Source organism: Natrix helvetica, assembly GCF_964273705.1.
Source record: "Natrix helvetica genome assembly, chromosome: 6".
NCBI classification, from domain to species: Eukaryota; Metazoa; Chordata; class Lepidosauria; order Squamata; family Natricidae; genus Natrix; species Natrix helvetica.
The window spans coordinates 42,935,643-42,957,494 of NC_138553.1; the positions used below are offsets into that span (position 1 = coordinate 42,935,643).

A 21,852-nucleotide genomic window follows, 5' to 3' on the forward strand; every position below is an offset into this window, starting at 1 on the left:
TATACATATGTTTATTTTGTAAAAAAAAAACCAAATCAGTTTAAAATATAATCTAGTTATTAGATATAAAAAGGGAAAAATATTAAAAAGGAAAAATATAGCATTATTAAGTACAACAAAGTTTTGAGAGACATTGAACCAATAAATAAACAGATGAATAAGTAAATAAAACAATTATTTCAGAATGGAACTAATTTAAAGGGGAGCATACTTTTTTGTTGTAGGGAAATAATGCTGCACTATTTCAGAGGTAATATTAAACTGGTATCTCAAGTTTTTATGATTCCTCCCTTCATGATGCAATCCTGGGAAGCAATTAGAAATTTTTGCTTTTATCTGTAGATAATTCTAGCTCATTCTGAATGATCCTATGCCATGTATTACTTATACTAGAAAGCAAAGATGGAAACAATCAATGACACCCCAAAATATTTCAGAAAATCCCCCATAAACTGCAAATACAAGCAACTCTTGAATTACAGTACAGGAGATGGTAGAGATAAGTCAACCTGTGATAATTGGGGAAAGGGAGATAGGAAACAGTAATACAATTACTCACAAATGCTAATATGCTTTTCCAATTATCTCTAACAGATCAAACTGCATTTAATCTCCTGCCTTTTAAAATTAAGGAATCTGTCACGTATAGACTTCACACCAAATAAACGTGATTGTCTAATAATGATATTCTCCCAGCTTTGAATAAGGTCCAAATTAGATTGACCCCTGTCCAGGAGCTGAACTTGCTCACAGTTCAAATTTAATTTAAGAAATGTACTATCTAGCTGTTCCAGTGATAGAGGCTATTGTTGTCATGATCACAATGTATTTTTTTTTTAAAAAAATCATGTCCCCCCCCCCCAGTCTTTCTTTTCTCTAGATTAGTCAAACCCAAATCCTGCAAATGTTCTTCATATGTTTTTTCTCTCCAGGCCTTTAATCAGCTTAGTTACTCTTCTTTGTACTTTTCCCGAAGTCTCACCATCTTTTTTGTAATGTGGTGACCAAAATTGGATGCAATATTCCCAAGAGTGGCCTTACTAAGGCCTTATAAAGCAGTATTAATACTTCAAGTGATTTGGATTCTATGACTTTTTATACAATCAAGGACTGTATTAGATTTTTTTGACTGCTGCTGCACATTGCTTGGTCATATTTAAGTGATTGCCCACTAGGACTCCAAGGTCCCTCACACAGTTACTGCTTTGAGCCAGATTTCACCTAATCTGCATTTGTACTATTGGTTTTTCCTGCCTAAGTGTAAAACTTATCTCCACATTAAATTTCATTTTGTTGGATAGAGCCCAAGTCTGTCAAGATCTTTTTGGATCCTGAGGTTGTCTTCTAGGTGTGGGCTATTCCTGCCAGCTTAGTGTCATCTGTAAATTTGACAGTTTTATAGTATGGACATGCTGTTATATGGATATATCTATAATATAAAATTAAAAATAAGATTAAGCTATTTTTTATTCTGGATAGATTTCTAAGGATGCAAGCTCAAATCCTAATCTAATATGAAGTGAAAGAAGTCTGAGTTCAACTCAACCTAGGATTTCCTGCAAATGTACTCTCCTTGGTTTTGGTCAAATGATGTTAAACATCACTTTAGAAGTGTTTGTTTTGATAGAAAGATATTAAGTCTAGGGTTGCACATATCTTTGTTCAAATCTACAGTTAAGTGTAGTATTCCTGGACACTTCTATGTGAAACAACATGTGTTGCTTAGTTCTAAGAGCAAGTGAAACAGCTCAGTGTCTTAATTTTGTTCACATTGTTTATTGCATTAACTCCAATATGTTGTGCACATTCATCAGAAGCCTGTTGTAGCTTCTGGAATTGCTGATTGAAGATTCAAAGGCATATTGCATTGATAAGAGAAAATCATAGCACCTCAAATCACTAACCTTGTTTTTTTATTTATTTCTTGTATTGATTTAAATGATTTATATGGCCACTCAATTTTCAAGTAGTTAATACTGCATGGCTAACATGTCGTGAAAAGCATAAAAGAGAAGTTAAACAAAACACACAATACAGAATAACAAAGCTAAACCATAACATACTCCAAAATCACAGTTATTATAGAGACTGGTTAACAAGGTTGGAGCCATCTTAATATTGGGAAAATGCTATTATGTGAGGAAGGTTGTTGAGCTGCATCAAAATCACTTTATAGACTCTTCACAAAATCAACCACATAACAATAAGTAATAGAAACTGTCATTTGAGCACACGGTTTTTCCATTACATTATTCTACCGTGTTTTCCCGAAAATAAGACAGGGTCTTATTTTCTTTTGACCCCGAAATAAGTGCTTGGCCTGGTGGCGAGCCTGGTCACTTCATGGCTGCTGCTGTGCTGCAATATTTTTGGGGAGGGCTTATTTTTGGGAGAGGGTTTATTTTAGCACATGACTCAAAAGCCCAATTGGGCTTATTATCCGGGGACGTCTTATTTTCAGGGAAACAGGGTAGTTGTAGGTATCATTTAAAACCACATCTTGTTATCTTATTTCTCCCAGGTACAGCATGTAATATTAATACATGCAGAAGTCATTTGTGCAACCAGCTATATATCTAAAGCTGTCTTCATATGAGTCCAAAGAACAATTCAGGATGAAGAAATATTGAACCAAACAAGTTGGAATACAATTGTTTATTGAAGTAATAGTGTACATCTCTTGCAGAGTGCATAAATAAACTTAAGTGACTACTGTTTAGCAGAAAGCCTCTGATGATTTTATAAACAAACCAACAGATATGGAACTAAGTCATTGTTTATCATATCTTTTCTACCACTGCATTTATTCATACCTCACCTTAACAATCAGAGATGCTTAGCTATAAAAAAGGAATGTTTAAATGTGTAAAAACCTTTTGACCTCAGTTAAAAACATAAATTTGCAATGACGAGAAAAGCAAAAAATAGTACTGAATATACTGAACGTGAAGATTACAAAAATAATATCATATATTTTCTTTTTTAAACAAATCCATGACTCTTTAATATATTATTTGGTTTTTAAATAAAATGCCATTCTAATTTAAATATATTATTCGGTTTCAGCATCAATATTCAAGTTTCGCTTCAGCTTATATGTTATTTACTGGTGCACAGCGTATGTAATCTAATGTTGACTAAAACCTTAGAATACAAAGAGTACTGAATATACTGAACGTGAAGATTACAAAAATAATATCATATATTTTCTTTTTTAAACAAATCCATGACTCTTTAATATATTATTTGGTTTTTAAATAAAATGCCATTCTAATTTAAATATATTATTCGGTTTCAGCATCAATATTCAAGTTTCGCTTCAGCTTATATGTTATTTACTGGTGCACAGCGTATGTAATCTAATGTTGACTAAAACCTTAGAATACAAAGAGCTTAATATGTCAACAGTAATAAAAGTGAAAACCTCAATTCAAGTAAGCAAGAATATACTGTCAAATCTGCCTTAGACTTTTTACAAGAAAGATCCAAAAGAAAACATTGTGATGCAAGTCCTATCTATGATGTTCCACCTGATAGGATCCAAAGAGAGCCTTTTCATGGCAACCACCCTGTGGAAGGGTGTGGCTTGGTGGGTGTGGCGTGGTTTGATGGGCATGGCTTGGTGGATGTGGCAGGGGAAGAATACTGTAAAATCTCCATTCCCACCCCACTCCAAGGGAAATATATTGCAAAATCCCCATATCCTTCCGATCAGCTGGGACTCGGGAGACAGAGAATAGATGGGGGTGGGGCCAGTCAGAGGTAGTATTTAGCAGTTCTCTGAACTATTCAAAATTTCCATTACTGGTTCTTCAGAACTGGTCAGAACCTGCTGAATACCACCTCTAACCACCCTAATGTTAGAATGACCCCAAATTTGTTGGATTTTAGGAAGTTCCACAAGACAAGGTTGTGCTATTAGGCTTGGGGATGGCATGGATGGAGCAGCCTGCAAAATGCTGTGATTTTCATGAGCTTTGAGCTGTAGGTGGGATTTCCCTAAGGTTTTATATTTCTATTTAATTGTTTTAATATGCTTCATGAGTATTTTATGAGATTGAATCAGCCTTACCCAAACATAACCTCTGGAACCTAGGAATCAAAGTTGTAAATAAAAATTGGACATAATGAACTGTTTTAAGTCTGCTGGCAATTTCTCCAGGTTGGTAAATGTTTGATTCATTAATTTAGACCAATTTCATGAGATAGCTCAGCCCTTCCTAGCTTTGTGGGATGATGCTCTAAGAGTCAGGAGATATCTAAAGTCTGCTTTTACACTGGCAAATTAGGCTATGCATAAGCATAGTAGAGTTATCAAGAAAGTCTATAAATTGCTTCTATAGAGTAGAAATAGCAATAGCACTTAGAATTCATAGTGCTTTACAGAACTCTCTAAGCATTTACAGAATCAGCATATTGTCCCCAATGATCTGGGATTCTTTTATTGACCTTGGAAGGATGCAAGGCTGAGTCAACTTTGAGCCAATCAGAACTTAACTCTTGGCAGTGGGTAGAATCTACCTGCAATACTGACTGCATTCTAACAACTGTACCACCAGGGTATGACTCTTGGCAGTACCCTCTCCTAAGAGTAGCAATAATCATTTAACAACCAAATTCTGTCCAGGAAAAAAAATCTATTTTTACCAGATTCTGTAAGTTAAAAAAACAACAACAACACCCAAGGCTAACTTCTTTGGGGAGGCTTTTTTATAAGACCAATTTAAAATAATACCTCCTGGCATCAAATCCAGGGGTGGTATTCAGTTAATTTCCCTACCAGTTAACAAATGCGAGTATGTGTGTCCACATATGCACTTAGTCTTCTGCGCATGCGCTTTGGTTAAAAAAAGCCACATCCGTTCATGCGCTCAGCCTTCCACACATGCGCTTTGGCTAAAAAAAGTGCCTAAATTGGATGCCATAGAGCCGGGGCAGATGGGCAGGGCCACCTGCAATTTCTGCTACTGGTTTGGGTGAACCGGTCCGAATCAGAAGAACATCACCTCTGTTCAAATCTACTCACATTATGGAGGATGGGGACAATCAACAGCTTTTCTGGGAATGCATATTTTGAATGGGTCATTTCTGGTTGAAGGAAGAGTTCCTGCAGGTCCCTCAATGCTACAATTATTTACAGTAAAATAAACAGTAAGCTCTTTTCATTAATTAACAAAGTCTAACAAAGGGTTTACAAGGTGAGGAAGTCATCCATTTCTTTGACAATTACTACATAAATAGCTAAGTGATAGAGAACATATTGAATGTTCATGTTATAACCTTTTTCTGTGCTTCTAAAATATCAGGTTAGCTGTGGTTGAAAACAGAATAGCACTGGTCTGTGTTGTTATTTTAAGTATCCTCCCAGATAAATCAGGACTAAAAGATTAACTTTTATTTTAAATGGTATATTCGCTATAAATCCATTTCAGAATATTTGCACTGAATATTTCCCTTTAACCCACAGCCTGTCTAAAATTATTATAGCAATTTACAGTGGGAAACCAATTTTTGCTCTTTTCATTACTATGCTTTGTGTAATGTATTTTTTTTGTTTAATAAATATATTCTGTCTATTGCAACTCGAGTGCAAAGCACTTTAAATGTCAATTTAGCATGTATCTAAAGGAAAAATACAAAATTAAATAGTTTCTATGGTAATCACTGACATGGTCCAAATTGGCATTTAGAAACTAGCAGAAGAACTCTGAAGAAAATGACTAAGGTTTCTTGTTCTCAAACTTCTCTCAATTTTTTGTCTTTAACCTTTTGAAGTATGCATTTCTTTTTCCTATTACTTTTGTGATAATTTGGATGGTGGTAAAAGAAGTTTTCTCCAGAAGACTGAAAGAAAGAAATGTTTAACTGAATTTGGATCTTAAGCTTAAAATGCCTACAAGGCCTTGTCATCTTTAATTTTTGTACATTAGCAGCAGTAGCCAGATTGGAATAGCAGCATTCTTTATAATGCTGCTGTGCAGTCCTTAGAATATTAATTCACATAGAATGGGTTGTGTAGAACAGGGGTGGATTCCTGCCAATTCTAACCTCTTCTATAGAAGATGTTCCACAAATCTACCGTGTCGTTTAGAACCAGTTCCAGCTCCCTCCCCCCGCCCATCCACACGCTTGCCCCACCTGCCGCTCACTGATTGGCTGGCTCACCAATCGCCCCACCTGCTTCTAAGAGTCCTATCTAAACCTTAAAGTCTTAAAGCTGTCAAGTTTGAACATCCCTGGCATTTTTTTTCTAAAGGGTTAGGGGTGCAAGGGTCTTGTAACTTGACAGCTTTAAGACTTGCACACTTCAATGCCAGAGTTCCTGAGCCAACATGACTGGAGGAGGAATTCTGAAGTCCACAAGTCTTAAAGCTGTCAAGTTTGAACACCCCTGGGTATTTTTTTTTCTAAAGGGTTAGGGGTGCAAGGGTCTTGTAACTTGACAGCTTTAAGACTTGCACGCTTCAAATGCCAGAGTTTCCGAGCCAACATTTTGGTTGCTAAGCAAGAGTGTTATTTAATGAGTTTCACCACATTTTACAAGTTGGCCACACCCACCCAGTCACATGACTGCCAAGCCACTACCACCCAGTCACATGGCTGGCTAGCCACTCCCACAAAGCAGGCCACACCTACAGAAGAGGTTCTAAAAAAAATTGAAACCCACCATTGGTGTAGAGGTGGGGTAGAGGTTTTGAAGTCAATTCTCCAGATAAATTATCCAAACATCAAAACAAAACTTACACAAAATGGTGAAGTCCAATTTTTATATCTAATATGCTTCAGCAGCAAAATGTTACTATTGTTTGATGCTTTACTAAAATTGAAGATTACTTAGCAAATCAATGAGCTTTATGCTGTACAGTATTGCAGGTTAAATAAATTAAACAACAAGACATTAGATTTGTAAACTCCTTTGCTTCAAGAGCTCAAATTGTTATTTGTAACATACAATTTCATTTCAACAACTATTCAATAAGCTGAGAGATAATACTGGCTCAACATTCTACTAGAGGTTTCCATGAGTGAAGGTGGATTTGAATATGCTCTCTTGTTCCTAACCAGCACCAAGATTAGATATTATATTGCATATCCCAAAGATGCGTTTTCAAAAGGCAACTGGACTTTGAACTGAACTGAAGAAGATTCTTGGATGACTGAGAATCTCTATAGACATTACATTGTATACTGTTTTCTTTAACTGCTTTCTAAAAAAACCTATTTAACATAATCTGTCATTAATATATTTAGCTTTGTACCAAGGGATTCATAGAGATTTTACCTCCCTGTCAGCTCCAGCCAAGCTAATGGCCACAAATTGGAACAATATTTGGAAGTGACAACATTGCCTGCTATTGTTTATATTGCAGTCTATTAATCAACAGTAATTTGAAGAAGTAGAATGTAGTAAATAGAAATCTTATGATATTAAGGAGGCTAAATGAAATAAAATAAAATGAATTCATTATTTGTTGCTCAGATAGAATTTATCTGCTCGGTAACCTGGTCTTCTGCAGAGTATGGCAGTTTCTTAAAACTCATGGAAGTTAATAAATACATACATTTCCTTCTTATCTTTAAAACATCATCACGAATGTTTTGTGCATATATAGGAGCATGGGAAATGCCACAAATTTGTTTTATAAATTTTCTTGGGTCATTTAACACAGAGGACAGGCTCCCATCATATCACATTAAAAACCCATCCTTTGATTTTACTGCTGACCCTTTTAGGAAGCGGCCCGAAAATTGGGCGAATTATCAATGAAGAGGTCAACAGAATGTCAAATCTTTTTGTTCTGTAGGCTAGTGCATTGCTCATTAAAAGTGTTATTATGTAGAGCAACTGAATCAGCAAAGAGAGAGAGAAACAAAAACAAAAAAGGGGGGGGAAATCAAGTAATTAGAGGTGATTAAATGAATGGCCAAACTGTCATTAGAAGGCTTGCAAAAGCTTTTTCCCTTAAGGTCACAAATGCGAAAACTAGACAACCTGTAACTATTGGGTAATCCTTTCAGACATATTTCCTTATCTAAACAGAATGATCACAGATTGGCTAACTCGAGGAACTGCCTGCCACTTTGCTGAGGGAAGGGAAGACAAAAAAACTGTGGACCACGAGGAGATTTAAAATTTTAGCCTCAGTTCCAAAGTAACCAATTGCCATTCACTTCAAAGATATTTAAACAGAGAAACAGAATGTCCAAGGGCAGGCAAAAAGCATTGGGAGCAGGAGTGACTTCTGACTTCCTGCTGGCTTCCCCATTGAATTTCCTGTGAAAAACTGGCAGGGAGCACTGGAAATCTTTCTTTCCTTTCCTTTCCTTTCTTTCCTTCCCTTCCTTTCCTAGCAAGCAGGTAATTACCTGCTGTTGTTGCATGGGGCAGGGAACAAGGAATTGAAAGACTGTCTTGGAAATTGTCATAGAATTTTGGAAATGAAGAACATGTGAGCATTGCAGCAGCCCTGCAGTTCACCAGCAGCCAATATGGTACATTAAAGCAGCCACAACTTCCTCAAATTTCACACCTTTGGGAATGATGGATCCTGGATTTTAAACACATTCTGTAAGTTAGTCCATTTGAAGAAACCTGGTTCAAAAATTGTGGCCCTATGATGCACCATTTTGCTCAATTAAGTCATGACAGTTTAGGTTTTAATAATATAGAGATATAAAATGAAAAAAGAAAAAAAAATTCTCCATAAAAATGTGTATTAGTGTGAGCAGACTGTATATTTGGTTTTTTTTAATGACAAACATTACATTCAGTAATTAAAAAAAGAAAGGAAATGAAGTCTGTTATAAAATGTCTTTTCAGTAATGGAACATAATTACATTTGTTGTATAATTTGGATCGAATCCAGTAGCTTAGGGTTTTAAGTTGATTTTAATTATGCTTTTACAATAATTAGTGGGCCAGGTTGTGGTACCATGCTGTTGAGCACTAACAAGCCAAACACATACCCAGTGAAGCACATCTGGCCTCAGCCAACTTTGCATGGATTTTTGCTGTTTTGTTTGGGTAGCTCATGACATTTGATTGTCTCAATATAACAGGCCAATCTTGCTATTTATCACCATAAAGCCATTTCATACAGAATACTTACAACAGAATACCTGTGGTTCATATCAAATATAGACAACCAAAGATGGCCTTTCCTAATCCAGTGGCCATTATTGCAGCCTAAAATTGGAAGCACTGTGCAGGCCATTGAATTTTAACTTCATACTCACTACAGGGATCCAAATAAAATTATTAGGTAGATTACTGTACAGCTTGACTACATATAATAAAGGGAATCCCCTCAATTTTCTGAAAAACTGGCTACCCAGCCAAATATTATTAGGATGCTTTTTTCAAATGTTCAATTTAATAATATTGTTTAATGTCCTGCATCCAGTTTTGGGCAGAATATTTTATAAGTATGCCATCAAGTTCAAAGACAAAAATCAAGATGAATTGATTAGAAACTAAGTTCTATCAGGAAGATGGAAGGAATAGGATATGTTTAACTTATTTGAAGACAGAAGATATATGGGTGATACAAAATATCACCCATATATCTTCTAGTATCTGAAGAGTTGTCATGTAGATCAAGATCTATATCTCCAAACTGCAGGCCACTGAAGAATGACTTTACAAGAAGGTATATTCTGGCTGTATTGGGAAAAGCTCCTCACCCCTAACAATATGAAAAGTTTGGCAGTAGAATGAATTGCTTAGAGAGATTATGGAGTATCTTCAGTGTATTTAGACAAACACAAACTGTACCTTTTGAAGGGGTTCATGAAAAGTACAAGCATGAGAAAAATCTCCCTACAAATGGAGACATTGCATAAATATCTAATGAATTTTATTTTTATCTAGTACAATTGAAATCTATATTAACAATTATGTATATAAGCACATGATAAATCAACCTTGAGTAAACATTTTTTCCTTCAGTATTCTAGGATATTATTTCATCTAGTCCTAAATATCTATATAAGAACGTATACATATATTTCAATCAAGCTGCAGTTGCAGTTGTGCTTTTTATAATTCTTCAGGGCAATATGTAGCCACTTTTGGAGAAGACTAACCAAAATTGAATTGTTCTGTCTCTTTTTTGGAGTGGGGAGGTCTTTTGCCATACTCATTAAGCAGTGAACATAATGCTTATTTATTCTTCCTGTTATTTTAAGTATATATTAAAAAGTTTCTTTCAAAAATTGTTTAGAATCCTTTTCCAATGACTTTCTAAACATCAGTCTTTCAAACATCATCTTAACTATTATGTATTATTCACATGGGACTGAATTCAACTGCCATCATTCCCAATAAATATTGTCATTGATCTATGCTACTGTTAAGCCTACAGTCTCAGAAAGAACATTAGTCTATTTACTGCATTAGTTTCCATAAGGTAGGCTTTTTTTCAGCCCATATTTCTTCTATAGTTTAGCCCGAAAAGATTCATCTATACCACCACAACGTGCCATAAATAAACATGGAAATTGAGTCTCAAGGAAAAAGTGCTAGTAGTATATAATCAAGATAGTAGAGCTGTTTTGGGCCATTTTCCTTAGTATATTCAAAGCTCTATTGGTTTCTGAAAATGATTTCTGATTAAAACAAGAAGACAGAAAACTGGTACATATCTTATAAAAAGATAGGCAAGACTTAAGCCCCGAGAAACACTTTCCAGCTTGCTATCTATTTGAAACTAAATCAAATAACAATAATAAAAATATTTTTGGTTAACTTTACTCTTTATCTTATCTATAAGGTTCCCAAAGTTCGATTTGAAGATGAGGAAACAAAGGCAAAAAGTGATGCAACACTTCTTGATGTAACAGAACCTGTCATATTGATTTCATTTGAAACAGCATTTGGTCGATAAATAAATAAATAAATAAATCAGATTTCACATATATAGATTTTCATCTAAACTCAGGTGACCCTAAGAAATTATCTATATTATACTACCTTAGCTACATGTAACTTCTATATGAACTATCTTGCATCAGTAAGTAAAAACTTTCTAGGGTCCCAAGAAATCAGCATTTCCAGCCTGAGTCCCAAGATACTTTTAAAAAGAGATGCCCAATATTGGAATAATAAAAGTCTCAATGCAAAGCAATTCCCTGGCAAGGGAGCAGATTACTTGTAGGACTTCTCATCTCAGGAGTTGCTACCCTGAATGCACGCATATTCTGTATACATCCCCTGTTCATTTGATATATAAGTATTGTTCTTCTTTATAGCCATGATGCTTAAGATCAGAATATTGCAGCTAAAGGACTGCAAATGTCATTTTGTCTTTTACGTGCCTTAGCTATTCATTTTTATTCTTCTTGCCCTTCTAATATGTGCAATCAAGTATTTATTTAGTTCGTTTTGTGCTACGGATTTTCTTCATTTGAAAAGACTATCCCAAGATTAATGATTGAAACACAGAAGCTGAGCATAAAACTGAATGAATTCTAACAAAGGATATAGTTCTCTTACCTCTTCTTTTTCAGCACTCTGCAAATCTCGCCATTCTTCAGTTACATGACCAAAATCTACAGTGTTCATGGCAACTTTATATTCTCCAATAATATCATGCTTAGAAAAGCGATCAAAATCATATACTGCCATCACTAAAGTTTTTCCTCCCAGTTCAGAATACGGCACCTAAATCAGAAAAAAAAAGTAGCCACTTATAAGGCCTTTAAAAGTAAATATGCCTTGATTGCAATTCAAAACCTTTCCTTTATTATCTGCCATCCCCGTTTAACAGAAAGGAGAGAAAAAGCACATTTTCTTGCAGACGCCTTTGATGACATTTTTAATGGCCACAATACAGCAATCCATAGAACAATGTGGTAGCTCATTCATCAATCAGGAAGTTTTGCCTGGAGTTCTAGTAGTTACTCTCCATCATGAAGCTAAAGGCAAATTATCTGCCCCAGACACATAAGCTTTCAATACTGTAGGAAGTTCCCTTCAATAAATCATGCTGTCAGTTCTCTCTTCCCAAAAGTTATAGGGTGATAAAAAAGAATAGATCTGTTTTTTCCCTGCCTGGCACAGAATAATTAAAAACTTGATAGAGGTTTTTAAAAAAAGAATTTTATTTTTTTTTCTCTTTGGAATTTCATCTTGCTAATGATGAGGCTTGCCATCTACCATGATATGTTACTGTATATTTTGGAACAGGAGGCCATATTTTGGATTATTTTCCAGCTGTTCTCTTCTATAGAATAGAGTAGAAGGGTTGTTATTAGTTACTTTACATTAAGAAGAAGATATGCACTTGATGTAGCTCTTGTAGGGTTGTAGGGCAAAACCTGTTTGGATCTGTAGTCAAATCATGGCTACTTTTAATGATTTTATTTATTTCCAAACATGAACATTTCCTTTAATTGTACACTTAAAACCAAATAAATGAAGCTTTTAGCCTATGTTCTTCACAAATATTTAGCTTTTATTGGGTTCCCTTCTTGTAAAGGTCAACACTTATAATGGATGAAAAAACCCTCAGATCTAAAAAGAAACAGGAAAAACTTCCATTCAAGATAAACAGGAAATAACATCTGAACATTAATGTACATGTTTGCTGATATTATTGAAGGATACTAGAACTTTGGTATTTGTAGAGGCAGTGACTGGATGTTTTTATTTATTTAATCTTAGTTTAATCGTTAGCTTAGATACAAGAGCTGTTACTTTTGTCAGCTTTTGAAGCATCCCAGCAAAACATTTTTAACATATACTTCATATAGTAAAACCAGAGGGGCAATTCAGCCAGTTCTATCTGGTTTGGGCGAACCAGTAGCGGTGGTGGCGGGCGGCTCCGTTCACCTGCCCGGCTGTCATTAAGTTCCATTTTTTATGCTCTGCGATGCGTGGAAAGTCCTGCGCATGCACGGAGGTGGCATGTGCGCTCACATTTGTGAACCAGTAGCGAAGGTAAGGTGATTTCACCGCTGGTAAAACTTCTAAAATTATCTTAGGATCAATGAAAATATAGATCCTTACCCAATGAAAGAGATGAAAAGTAATCCTGATTTTCTTTTTTTAAATATTATATTCTGTATGTTTTAAAAATGGTGCTTATTTCTGGATAAGTGTATAAAGATTTCATTGTTATGCTTTGTAACAATGCATAAAAACCAGATTATGTGACTGTGCTGAAAGATTTCCTGGCCTATAATGGATCTGTCTCTAAACCTTCAGCGAAAATATCAAGTTTAAGGCTTCTCATTATCTTTTGTGAATATCACTAAGTTTCTAGCAGCTATGGATTCCAGTTTGAATCTCATTTCCATCTTGAAAAGGCTAGGAGGCTTAAGGAAATCATTATTTCACATGGTGTTAATAACCCTCAATTAACTGCCACACAGTACATGGAACAATGTAACATAATACTAATATAAATACATGTGTATAATAAAATTAATCAGGTGCTATTTTCTTTAAGAGGGAATAATACTCCATTCCCTTCAACAGGTCTGGTAGAAAAGGAATTATTGAACAATTCTTTGTTTTGCTGTATTTATTAAGTTCCTTTCTAGGCAAATTTATAACCCATCTGCCAAGGCAGAGCAGCTTTCATAACATCAAAGCAGTCAGTATGACAGCATCATAGTATATTGTTTTTTTTTATATAAAATCAATCAGATTTAAGACAATATTAAGGAAAGATAGAAAGCAGCTAGAATATTCTACTTGTCTTTAAGTATATTTTTACAAGAAGTCAACTTCTGAAATAGGTATTACTTTAAGTAAAAGTTCATTATGTTAACAGTAACAATTAATTAGGCTATAAGCAACTCCTTGGTGAGGTTTAGGGTTAAACTTTAGTAAACACAAGTCATGAAAAAGTAAGGACATTATAATACCTTGAATGTAAATTGTTCATTGAAGACAGGGTTAAGGGTTTTCCTGTGAACTTTTGTCTCATATTTCTTTTTTTTATCAGGAAGCAGGAAAACCTTCACATATGGATCAGATGTACCACCCATATCTAAAGCAGGCAGCTCAGCAGCTTGAATTATCCCTACCAGAAGCTGGAAAAGGAAATGAGACAGAGGGAAAGAATTAGTTCAGCAAAATTTTAATCAGACATTTAAGGAGAACTTATTCCTGACATGTCGGTGCATTAACACATACATACTAATCTTTTCATTCTCTGATTCTCTTTGAGTCAGGAATATGTGAGGAATATATGAGAATAGTAAGGCCTATTAAATGCTTTGCTTTAAATAGCAAAAACTGAACTAACCTATGCCTTAAAGAATCCATCTTGAGCTCTCTCTCCCCCCCCCCCATATAATTAGTAACTTATATTTTAATCTAAAAATCATCATACTGTTCATTTGGTAGATCTTAGGATATAGAATTCTTTATTTTTATTGGCCAAGTGTGATTGGACACACAAGGAATTTGTCTTTGGTATATATGCTCTCAGTGTATATGCTCTCAGTGTATATAAGGAAAATAAAATATATTCATCAAGAAAAAAAAGATACAACATTTAATGATAGTCAAGGTTACTAATAAGCTATCAAATCGTATTAGGAAACAAATAAAAACAATAAAAATTGAAAGATACAAGCAACATGGTTATAGTAATAAGTTGGAAGAAATAGAAACTAATAAGGAAGAGAAGAATAATAGCAATACAGACTTAGTAAACTTTTTGATAGTGTTGTGGGAATTAGTTGTTAAGCAAAGTGATGGCATTTTGGAAATAACTGTCCTAGTGTCTAGTTGTTCTGGTATGCAGAGCATCATTTTGAGGGTAGAAATTGCAACAATTTATGTCCAGGATGTGAGGGGTCTGTAGATATTTTCACAGCCCTCTTTTTGATTTGTGCAGTATACAAATCCTCAATAGAAGGCAGGTTTGTACAATATAACCAATGATAATCCAAATAAGTATTATTTAAAGAAATTTGACTTCCAAGAAGGATAGGACAAATTGAAGAAGTAAAGTCAATAACTACCACAAAAACCAAGGAACCAGTGAATAGATGGTTCTGTAGAACCTCTCCAAGTAAGGGACAAATGGAGATTAGCATTTATGCTCTAGGACCGTGATGGCGAAACTATGGCACGCGTGCCACAAGTGGCACGCGGAGCCATTTATCAGAGCACGCGAGACGCTGCCCTGTCAGCTGGCCAGCGCGCATGCGCGCGCTGGCCAGCTGAGTTCACCTTTTTAAAAGCTATTTTTCGCCTTCCCCAGGCTCCAGAGGCTTTATAGGAGCCTGGGGAGGGCGAAAAGAGCCTCCCCCCCGGAAGCTTCAGGGACCGTCCCTGAAGCCTTCGGAACGCTTAAAACCACCCTCCGAGCAAACCGGAAGTGACTTCCGGGTTGCTCGGAGGGTCGTTTTAAGCATTCCGAAGGCTTCAGGGACCGTCCGAGGCTTCCCTGATGCCTTCGGAGCGCTTAAAACGACCCTCCAAGCAACCCGGAAGTCACTTCCAGTTTGCTCGGAGGGTGGTTTTAAGCGCTCCGAAGGCTTCAGGGAAGCCTCCAGACAGTCCCTGAAGCCTCTGGAGGGCCTCCGGGGGGTCGGGGGAGGCTCTTTTCACCCTCCCCAGGCTCCTATAAAGCCCCTGAAGCCTGGGGAGGGCAAAAAAACCATGTAAAAATGGGGGGGGTCGTGCGTTGTCCGCGCATGCGCACTGGGGGGGCCGCACGTTGCATTATGGGTGCGGCACGCCCGCACTTGACCTCCCTGCGCTCCCCCCACTTGTGGCACGCCAGCCAAAAAAGGTTCGCCATCACTGCTCTAGGAGACCTCAGCACAGCACATTTCTGCAGATTATCAATACTGGATTTTAATTCATAAAATTCTCAGATCACATTTGTTTCAAACCTGATTGTTCTGAAAGTCATAATCCAAGGAATATTGAATTTTCCCTAATTTCTCCTCTTCTTTGGCTTCTTCTTTGTCTTCTCCATCAGTCAATCCAGTTTCAGCATCATCATCCTTAAGGGCCTGTAAACAATTAAGAGCAATAAAAGTGCCAATAAAAATGACTGATTTATACGCAAAGCTCTAAAATAATCTCATTAAAAAAAATCAAGCACTTTTGCTTGTGAAGCAAAAAAAAAAAGCAAGCATGATGGCATTATGTTGTCTACATATATTTAGATTGATCCAAATATACAAAAGAATTATCAGCAGCAAGCAGCAAAATAGCTATGAAAGAAGGAAAAGGTCTCTCTTGGGGATATTGCAAGCAACAATTATTTCAATGCCTGAAACATAAAGAGAATGTCAACTTGATACTTAATTTTTAAAAGTCAAATTGAATCAAACTGCTTGTCCAAAGACAGTTGTGAATAAGCATGCTATTAAATAAGTAAGGTTGCAAAGTTCTCCAAGTTAAACCAATTGTACATGCTGTGAATTATCCTACATTAAAGCTAAGTGCTTCTGCAGAATTACTGCTATTTTAATGCATATAATTTCTTCAAAAAGTGAAATGTCAAACAGCTTCAAAGTTTTTGTTTTCATTTAGGCTGAATGTAGAAGCAAAGGTACCACTAAGAGCGTATGGTCACAAAAAAATCAGGACTCCTTTCATTCTCTTTTTCTTTTCATTGGATATTAATTTAAAGATAGGCTGAACCAACGTGATTTAAAGATATCTCATTTTTAAACACTTGCAAATTTATCTGAAATAAAAAATCATTAATTTTAAGAAGGCACTGAGAGTAATTTCCAACACAGACTTTATAAAAAAAGAAAGAAAAAGTTAAAAGTATTGACTGAAGCAGTATATTTGAAACAAATTTCCATCAGATTATAATTTAGAGTTAAAAATGGATAGACAATATTTTGTATGCCAACTTTTGAGACTTACTTCCAAATATCTATGTTTAACATTTCAATCAACAGGTGTGGTTTCTCAATAAATATGTTCAAGGATTTACTTCAGTTAAAGTTACAATCTGATATGTATCAGCTACATTGAATCTGATTAGATTTTTGAATTAACATCATGAGATTGTACTGTATTATTTTTTATTTAAAACAACAAGGTCCAGTGATTAACAATGACATTTTAGGATTGCCAATTTTAGTTAGCACGAAACTTAAATTTGTTTCATCATGTATTTCTTAAAACAAAATAGGCTTAAAAGTTTTATTTTGGGTGACAGAAACTGTATGATTAAATGTACAAAAATATTACATCAATTGCTTCTTTTACAGTATGAAAATAAATTGTGATGTATGAGGAGAAAACTCTCGTTCTCATTCTGGCAATTTTCCTTTCTATTTTAGTCTCTACTGTTTTTTCTTTATATGTATGCCAACTGGCACTGATGGCTATTTGGGCTAATGGAATAGAATTAACTAATTTCTATAAAATAAATCTGATTCAACCTCATTTGGGATTCAAAGATAGTAGAATAAAGCCACAGATCACATATTACTATATCATTTAATAAAATGTACTAAGAAAACAAGATAAAAAAGGATTTTAAAAATGTGCAACTCAGAGGAAACCAAAAACAATCCCAATAAAGGAGAATATTAGTAGCTCAGGGTTGATATGAAGGGTTCTTGGTGCCCTCTGAGCTTGCTTGTTTTCTTGCAGATGTTTCATTACCCAAACTAGGTAACATCATCAGTAGTAGTCTGAATCATGAGACCTAGTGCACAGTCACTACCACTGACAGGATCCTATTGCCCTATAAATTTGGATCCTAGTTTGGATCCTATTGCCCTATAAATTTTGACCAGGGGATCCAGTGGAGCCTTTTCTGCTGTGGCCTCTGCCTTCTGGAATATTCTCCCATTAGAAGTGAGATTCGCTCCTGGCCTTCAGGAAGAACCTAAAACTTGTTTCTGCTGTTTGACCAGGATCCCCAATAGGGGCCTGCTACTGTTGGAAGAAATGTCCTTCTGGGTTCAGTTCCAAGTGGGGAAAAAGACACTGGAAACATGGAAGCTGCTTGGAAAGATGGTTTAATGGTGGACAGCAGTGGTGGGTTGCAGGCGTATCAGAGCCTGCCCGGAGTACTGGGTACTGTTCCGGTACGGTGCTCCAGAGGGCTCACCTGCCCACTCGTGCTCCTTACCTGTCTTCAAAGTCTTTGGTGCTTCCGTGCACGTGCACAGCGCATACAGCGCCTTCGCAAAGCTCCGCCGAGAGCTGGAGCATTGCGGAGGCTCACGGAGGAGTCGCTGGACGGTAAGACGCATGCGTTCCTGTGGAGGACGCCGGGCCCCATTGCAACCGTATCGGTTGCAACAGGATCCGGAACCCACCACTGGTGGACAGGATCACATGGCTTGAGTTCCTGAACAGAAACATGCTTCCAGATGTTGGGTGAAGAAGAAAGGAGAGAAAAGGGGGCTTCCTGAGAGTTCCTGGGTTTTTTATATCCTCTGTTGGCCCCACCTCTCTGTTTCCTGTTTCTGTGTATGAAACGTATTCTGATTGGTTGTCGGATTCCTATGGGGGTGTGTGTCTTAACTAACTTTGTAGGTTGTGACTTTTGAGTCCATGTTTGGTTGCCTTGCTTCTTCCCAGGTGCCCTGTGGTGGGATGGGTAAAGGGCTAGTACTATCATGCCTTAATCCCATCACCCTGAAGCTGAAGGGGAGATCTTTGTTATGTAGAATAGACCAGCTCAGACATTTTAATGGACCATTGAAAATGTGGGGACTATTAAGAGTCAGTCTGTTTCCTGCCTAAAACAATACAATACAATACAATACAATAGTAGAGTTGGAAGGGACCTTGGAGGTCTTCTAGTCCAACCCCCTGCCTAGGCAGGAAACCCTATACCGTTTCAGACAAATAGCTATCCAACATCTTCTTAAAGACTTCCAGTGTTGGGGCATTCACAACTTCTGGAGGCAAGCTGTTCCACTGATTAATTGTTCTCACTGTCAGGAAATTTCTCCTCAGTTCTAAGTTGCTTCTCTCCTTGATTAGTTTCCACCCATTGCTTCTTGTTCTACCCTCAGGTGCTTCTCCATTTCTTATCCAGGGAAATATAATATTCTGCCTTTTTCAATATTTCTCAGGATATTTCATTTTTCTAGGAGACGGGTGGGTTTTAACTTCCTACACTACATTGGGAATGGCTGAAAGGACAGAAAAGATTCTCACCCCTAAACTACCCATCATCTTGGTTCTTAACTTTAATATTTTTATTCTACTTTTGATTTTTTAAAGAATTTTTGTTTACTATATTGTAAACTATACAATACTATACTATACCCAGAGTTGTTGGATTAGTGAGAGTGGCTACAAAGAAATTTAATAAAGAAATAAAGATGGGAGTAATATTGTTGATCATAAATACAAATTGATTCAGTCAGACATTTTCTTTGGGAGCTTGCTTAAAGACTACGTTCCAACATTTTCTGTTCTGCTGTAGCTATTCCTTTCAGCCCTGTATGCTAGATCAGATGTAGAAACCAATAACAGATAGGTTAACTATTTTAGTATAACAGCTACAGTTACAGAATCTGTTACAGAAGTCAGAATAGGCTTCCCTCTCTATCTTTGTTGTGTGAATCCTCAAGTTAGTGTCTTGGAATGTCCTAAGGCATGCTAGTCTGTTCTTTGTTACAGATCTTTTCACTTTCATTTGAAGCCATTCCTATGCTCTCTAGAGGAATGTACTACTTTGGAGAAATTTGTATTTTTTTTCATACTCCATTGGGAATTGAATAAGAGGCACTTGACTGATAGAAAATATAATGGTAAATTAAATTAGATTATTCATTTTCTCTAATCCCATACATGTTTCTTTCCCCCTCCCTTTTAAAATAAATAATCTTGATCTTGATCTTCTGCAATGTTAGGTTTTTACACTTTCTATTACTAGAAATTATATTTGAATCCCAATAGCTCAATTTGAACATAAGATATATGTGCCATAAATTTTAACTAGTGGAAAAAAAAACAGCCTGATATAATTTAAAGTGCTCTCCTCTCTGCTAACAAATTGTGACATAATAAAAGTTAGAGACTAATGATGCAATTATTTTTGAGACATGCTGCTAAATTCCTAATATTTTTTCAGTTTATCAGTTATATGATTAGGTTACCTCTTTTCACAAAGGTTGAACTAATGCAAATTTCCCTCCTCTTTCAAACAAGAAAAAAAATATCATCAGAAAATTATACAGCCATTCTAGTACTTTGACATGTAACCAAAAAGAAGAATCAAAATCAGTGCACATCAAAATCTGAAATGTCTAACACTCTTCATCTTAGCATATGTTACAGAGAATAAAGGAAATGAGTATTAAATCCTGTAATATAAATAAATCAATTTGGTTCAGCCTCTTGATGTGTATAAAAGCTTTGCATAAATCTCAGGCTGAGGAGCCACAGCTATTGGGGCATTAAGTACATTAGAGATTTACTTCACATGTGTCCAAAGAGCAAAATAAACCTACCGCAAGTGACAATCCAGAACAGTCATGAGACACAACATAGATAAGGAGGACATAGAAGGAAGAAATAAAAATTAAAACATCCACACAAAAATATTAGTAAAACCATGGAGAAATGACCTTTTGCATATATTCTTTCTACTGAATCGTTTAACATACTTAAGACTTATAATCTTTGACCTTTCTTTTAAAGAAATATTTTCCTATGAATAGATTTCCCTAGATGCATAAGGATGAATATTATACACATAAAATAAATATGATGTACCCTGGAAATAAAACTTACTGAAAACAGTAGAATGAACATACAAATAAACTTGATTAGGGTAGGGTAGTGAGATTCAAATAGGGGCATGCATTTAAAACATTTAATAGTTGTAAGGACAAGGTAAAATATCCTTCAAAATAGCTTACTCAAGGCAACTTCATATTCTTGGTAATTGTGTGACAATGGTTTGGCCTTATTTCTGAATAAGCACATTTAAGGTAAATCTGATCCCTATACCATTGGTTTTAAATTATATTCATGTGTTCTAAATACTGTATTTACATGGAGTCTATTCACATGAACATGAAAAAAAGTTCTTTTGAATAATGACAGCATTTATGGTGTAAAAGATTAGAAAATTTTTTCTCCCCTGTATTCTCAAAACAGCCATCCCAAACCAGCCTTCTAGAAAAAATAGACTTAAAATTGTATGCTCTTCACACAAGATGACCGATAAGGAAAAGGGCTACTCTGAAATTTACTTAGTAAAATGGAATTAGCCACAAACACCAAAGGAAAATATTTATAGCTGATGCCCATGAAACAAGCTACTATACATTGTTATACTCCCCCCCCCCCCCGGTAGTGAATTAGTCTTCTGGTCAGATATGATTTTTACTATGCATATTGTTTCTTTCTTTTTAATTGTAGATTGACCAGAATCACCAAATAACTTTTTGGTCATTTATCCAGATCTCAACACGTACAATGGAACATATTTAATAATATACTGTATCATAGAAAAACGCTTTATTAAAAACACACAACAAAGTGCACAAAAATATAGCAACAAAATACATTCAGTTTGTCCTATTAAAAAATCATAGATGGTTATCATCATTAGAATCATTACCAATATACAGTGTTTCTTTTCTATAGATCCCTAAAAGAGCAGTTTCAGATCTCTAATGAAATATTGATTACGATTATCATAACCAATCAGCAATTAAAGAATGACTCACAATGAGATGTATATTAGAAACAAATCTTTGCTATGACCAGAATGGGTATCTGCTAAATCAGTTCTGAACTGTAACTCATTAGTTAAAGTTGTTCTTAAAATTTAAGGTTCTCAGTGATAAGCCTAGTGATTATAGAATTCTCTGTTGAAATGAAAACCTGTATAGTGCAACTGATTAGTGTACCTTTCAGGAGGATTGGTTGTTTTAAGC

At 35.7% G+C, this 21,852-nt stretch overlaps 1 protein-coding gene across 1 annotated transcript in view; it reads right to left on the reverse strand.

The window, feature by feature from the left end:
• SYT1 (synaptotagmin 1) overlaps nt 1–21,852 on the reverse strand; it is a 317,356-nt gene that overhangs the window by 67,497 nt on the left and 228,007 nt on the right. The window contains exons 5-7 of the mRNA XM_081958585.1: nt 15,859–15,981; nt 13,873–14,040; nt 11,495–11,662 (exon numbers count right to left, since the gene is read on the reverse strand). Coding sequence (XP_081814711.1) covers nt 11,495–11,662; nt 13,873–14,040; nt 15,859–15,981 — 459 coding nt within the window. The remainder of the gene's footprint in view (nt 1–11,494; nt 11,663–13,872; nt 14,041–15,858; nt 15,982–21,852) is intronic.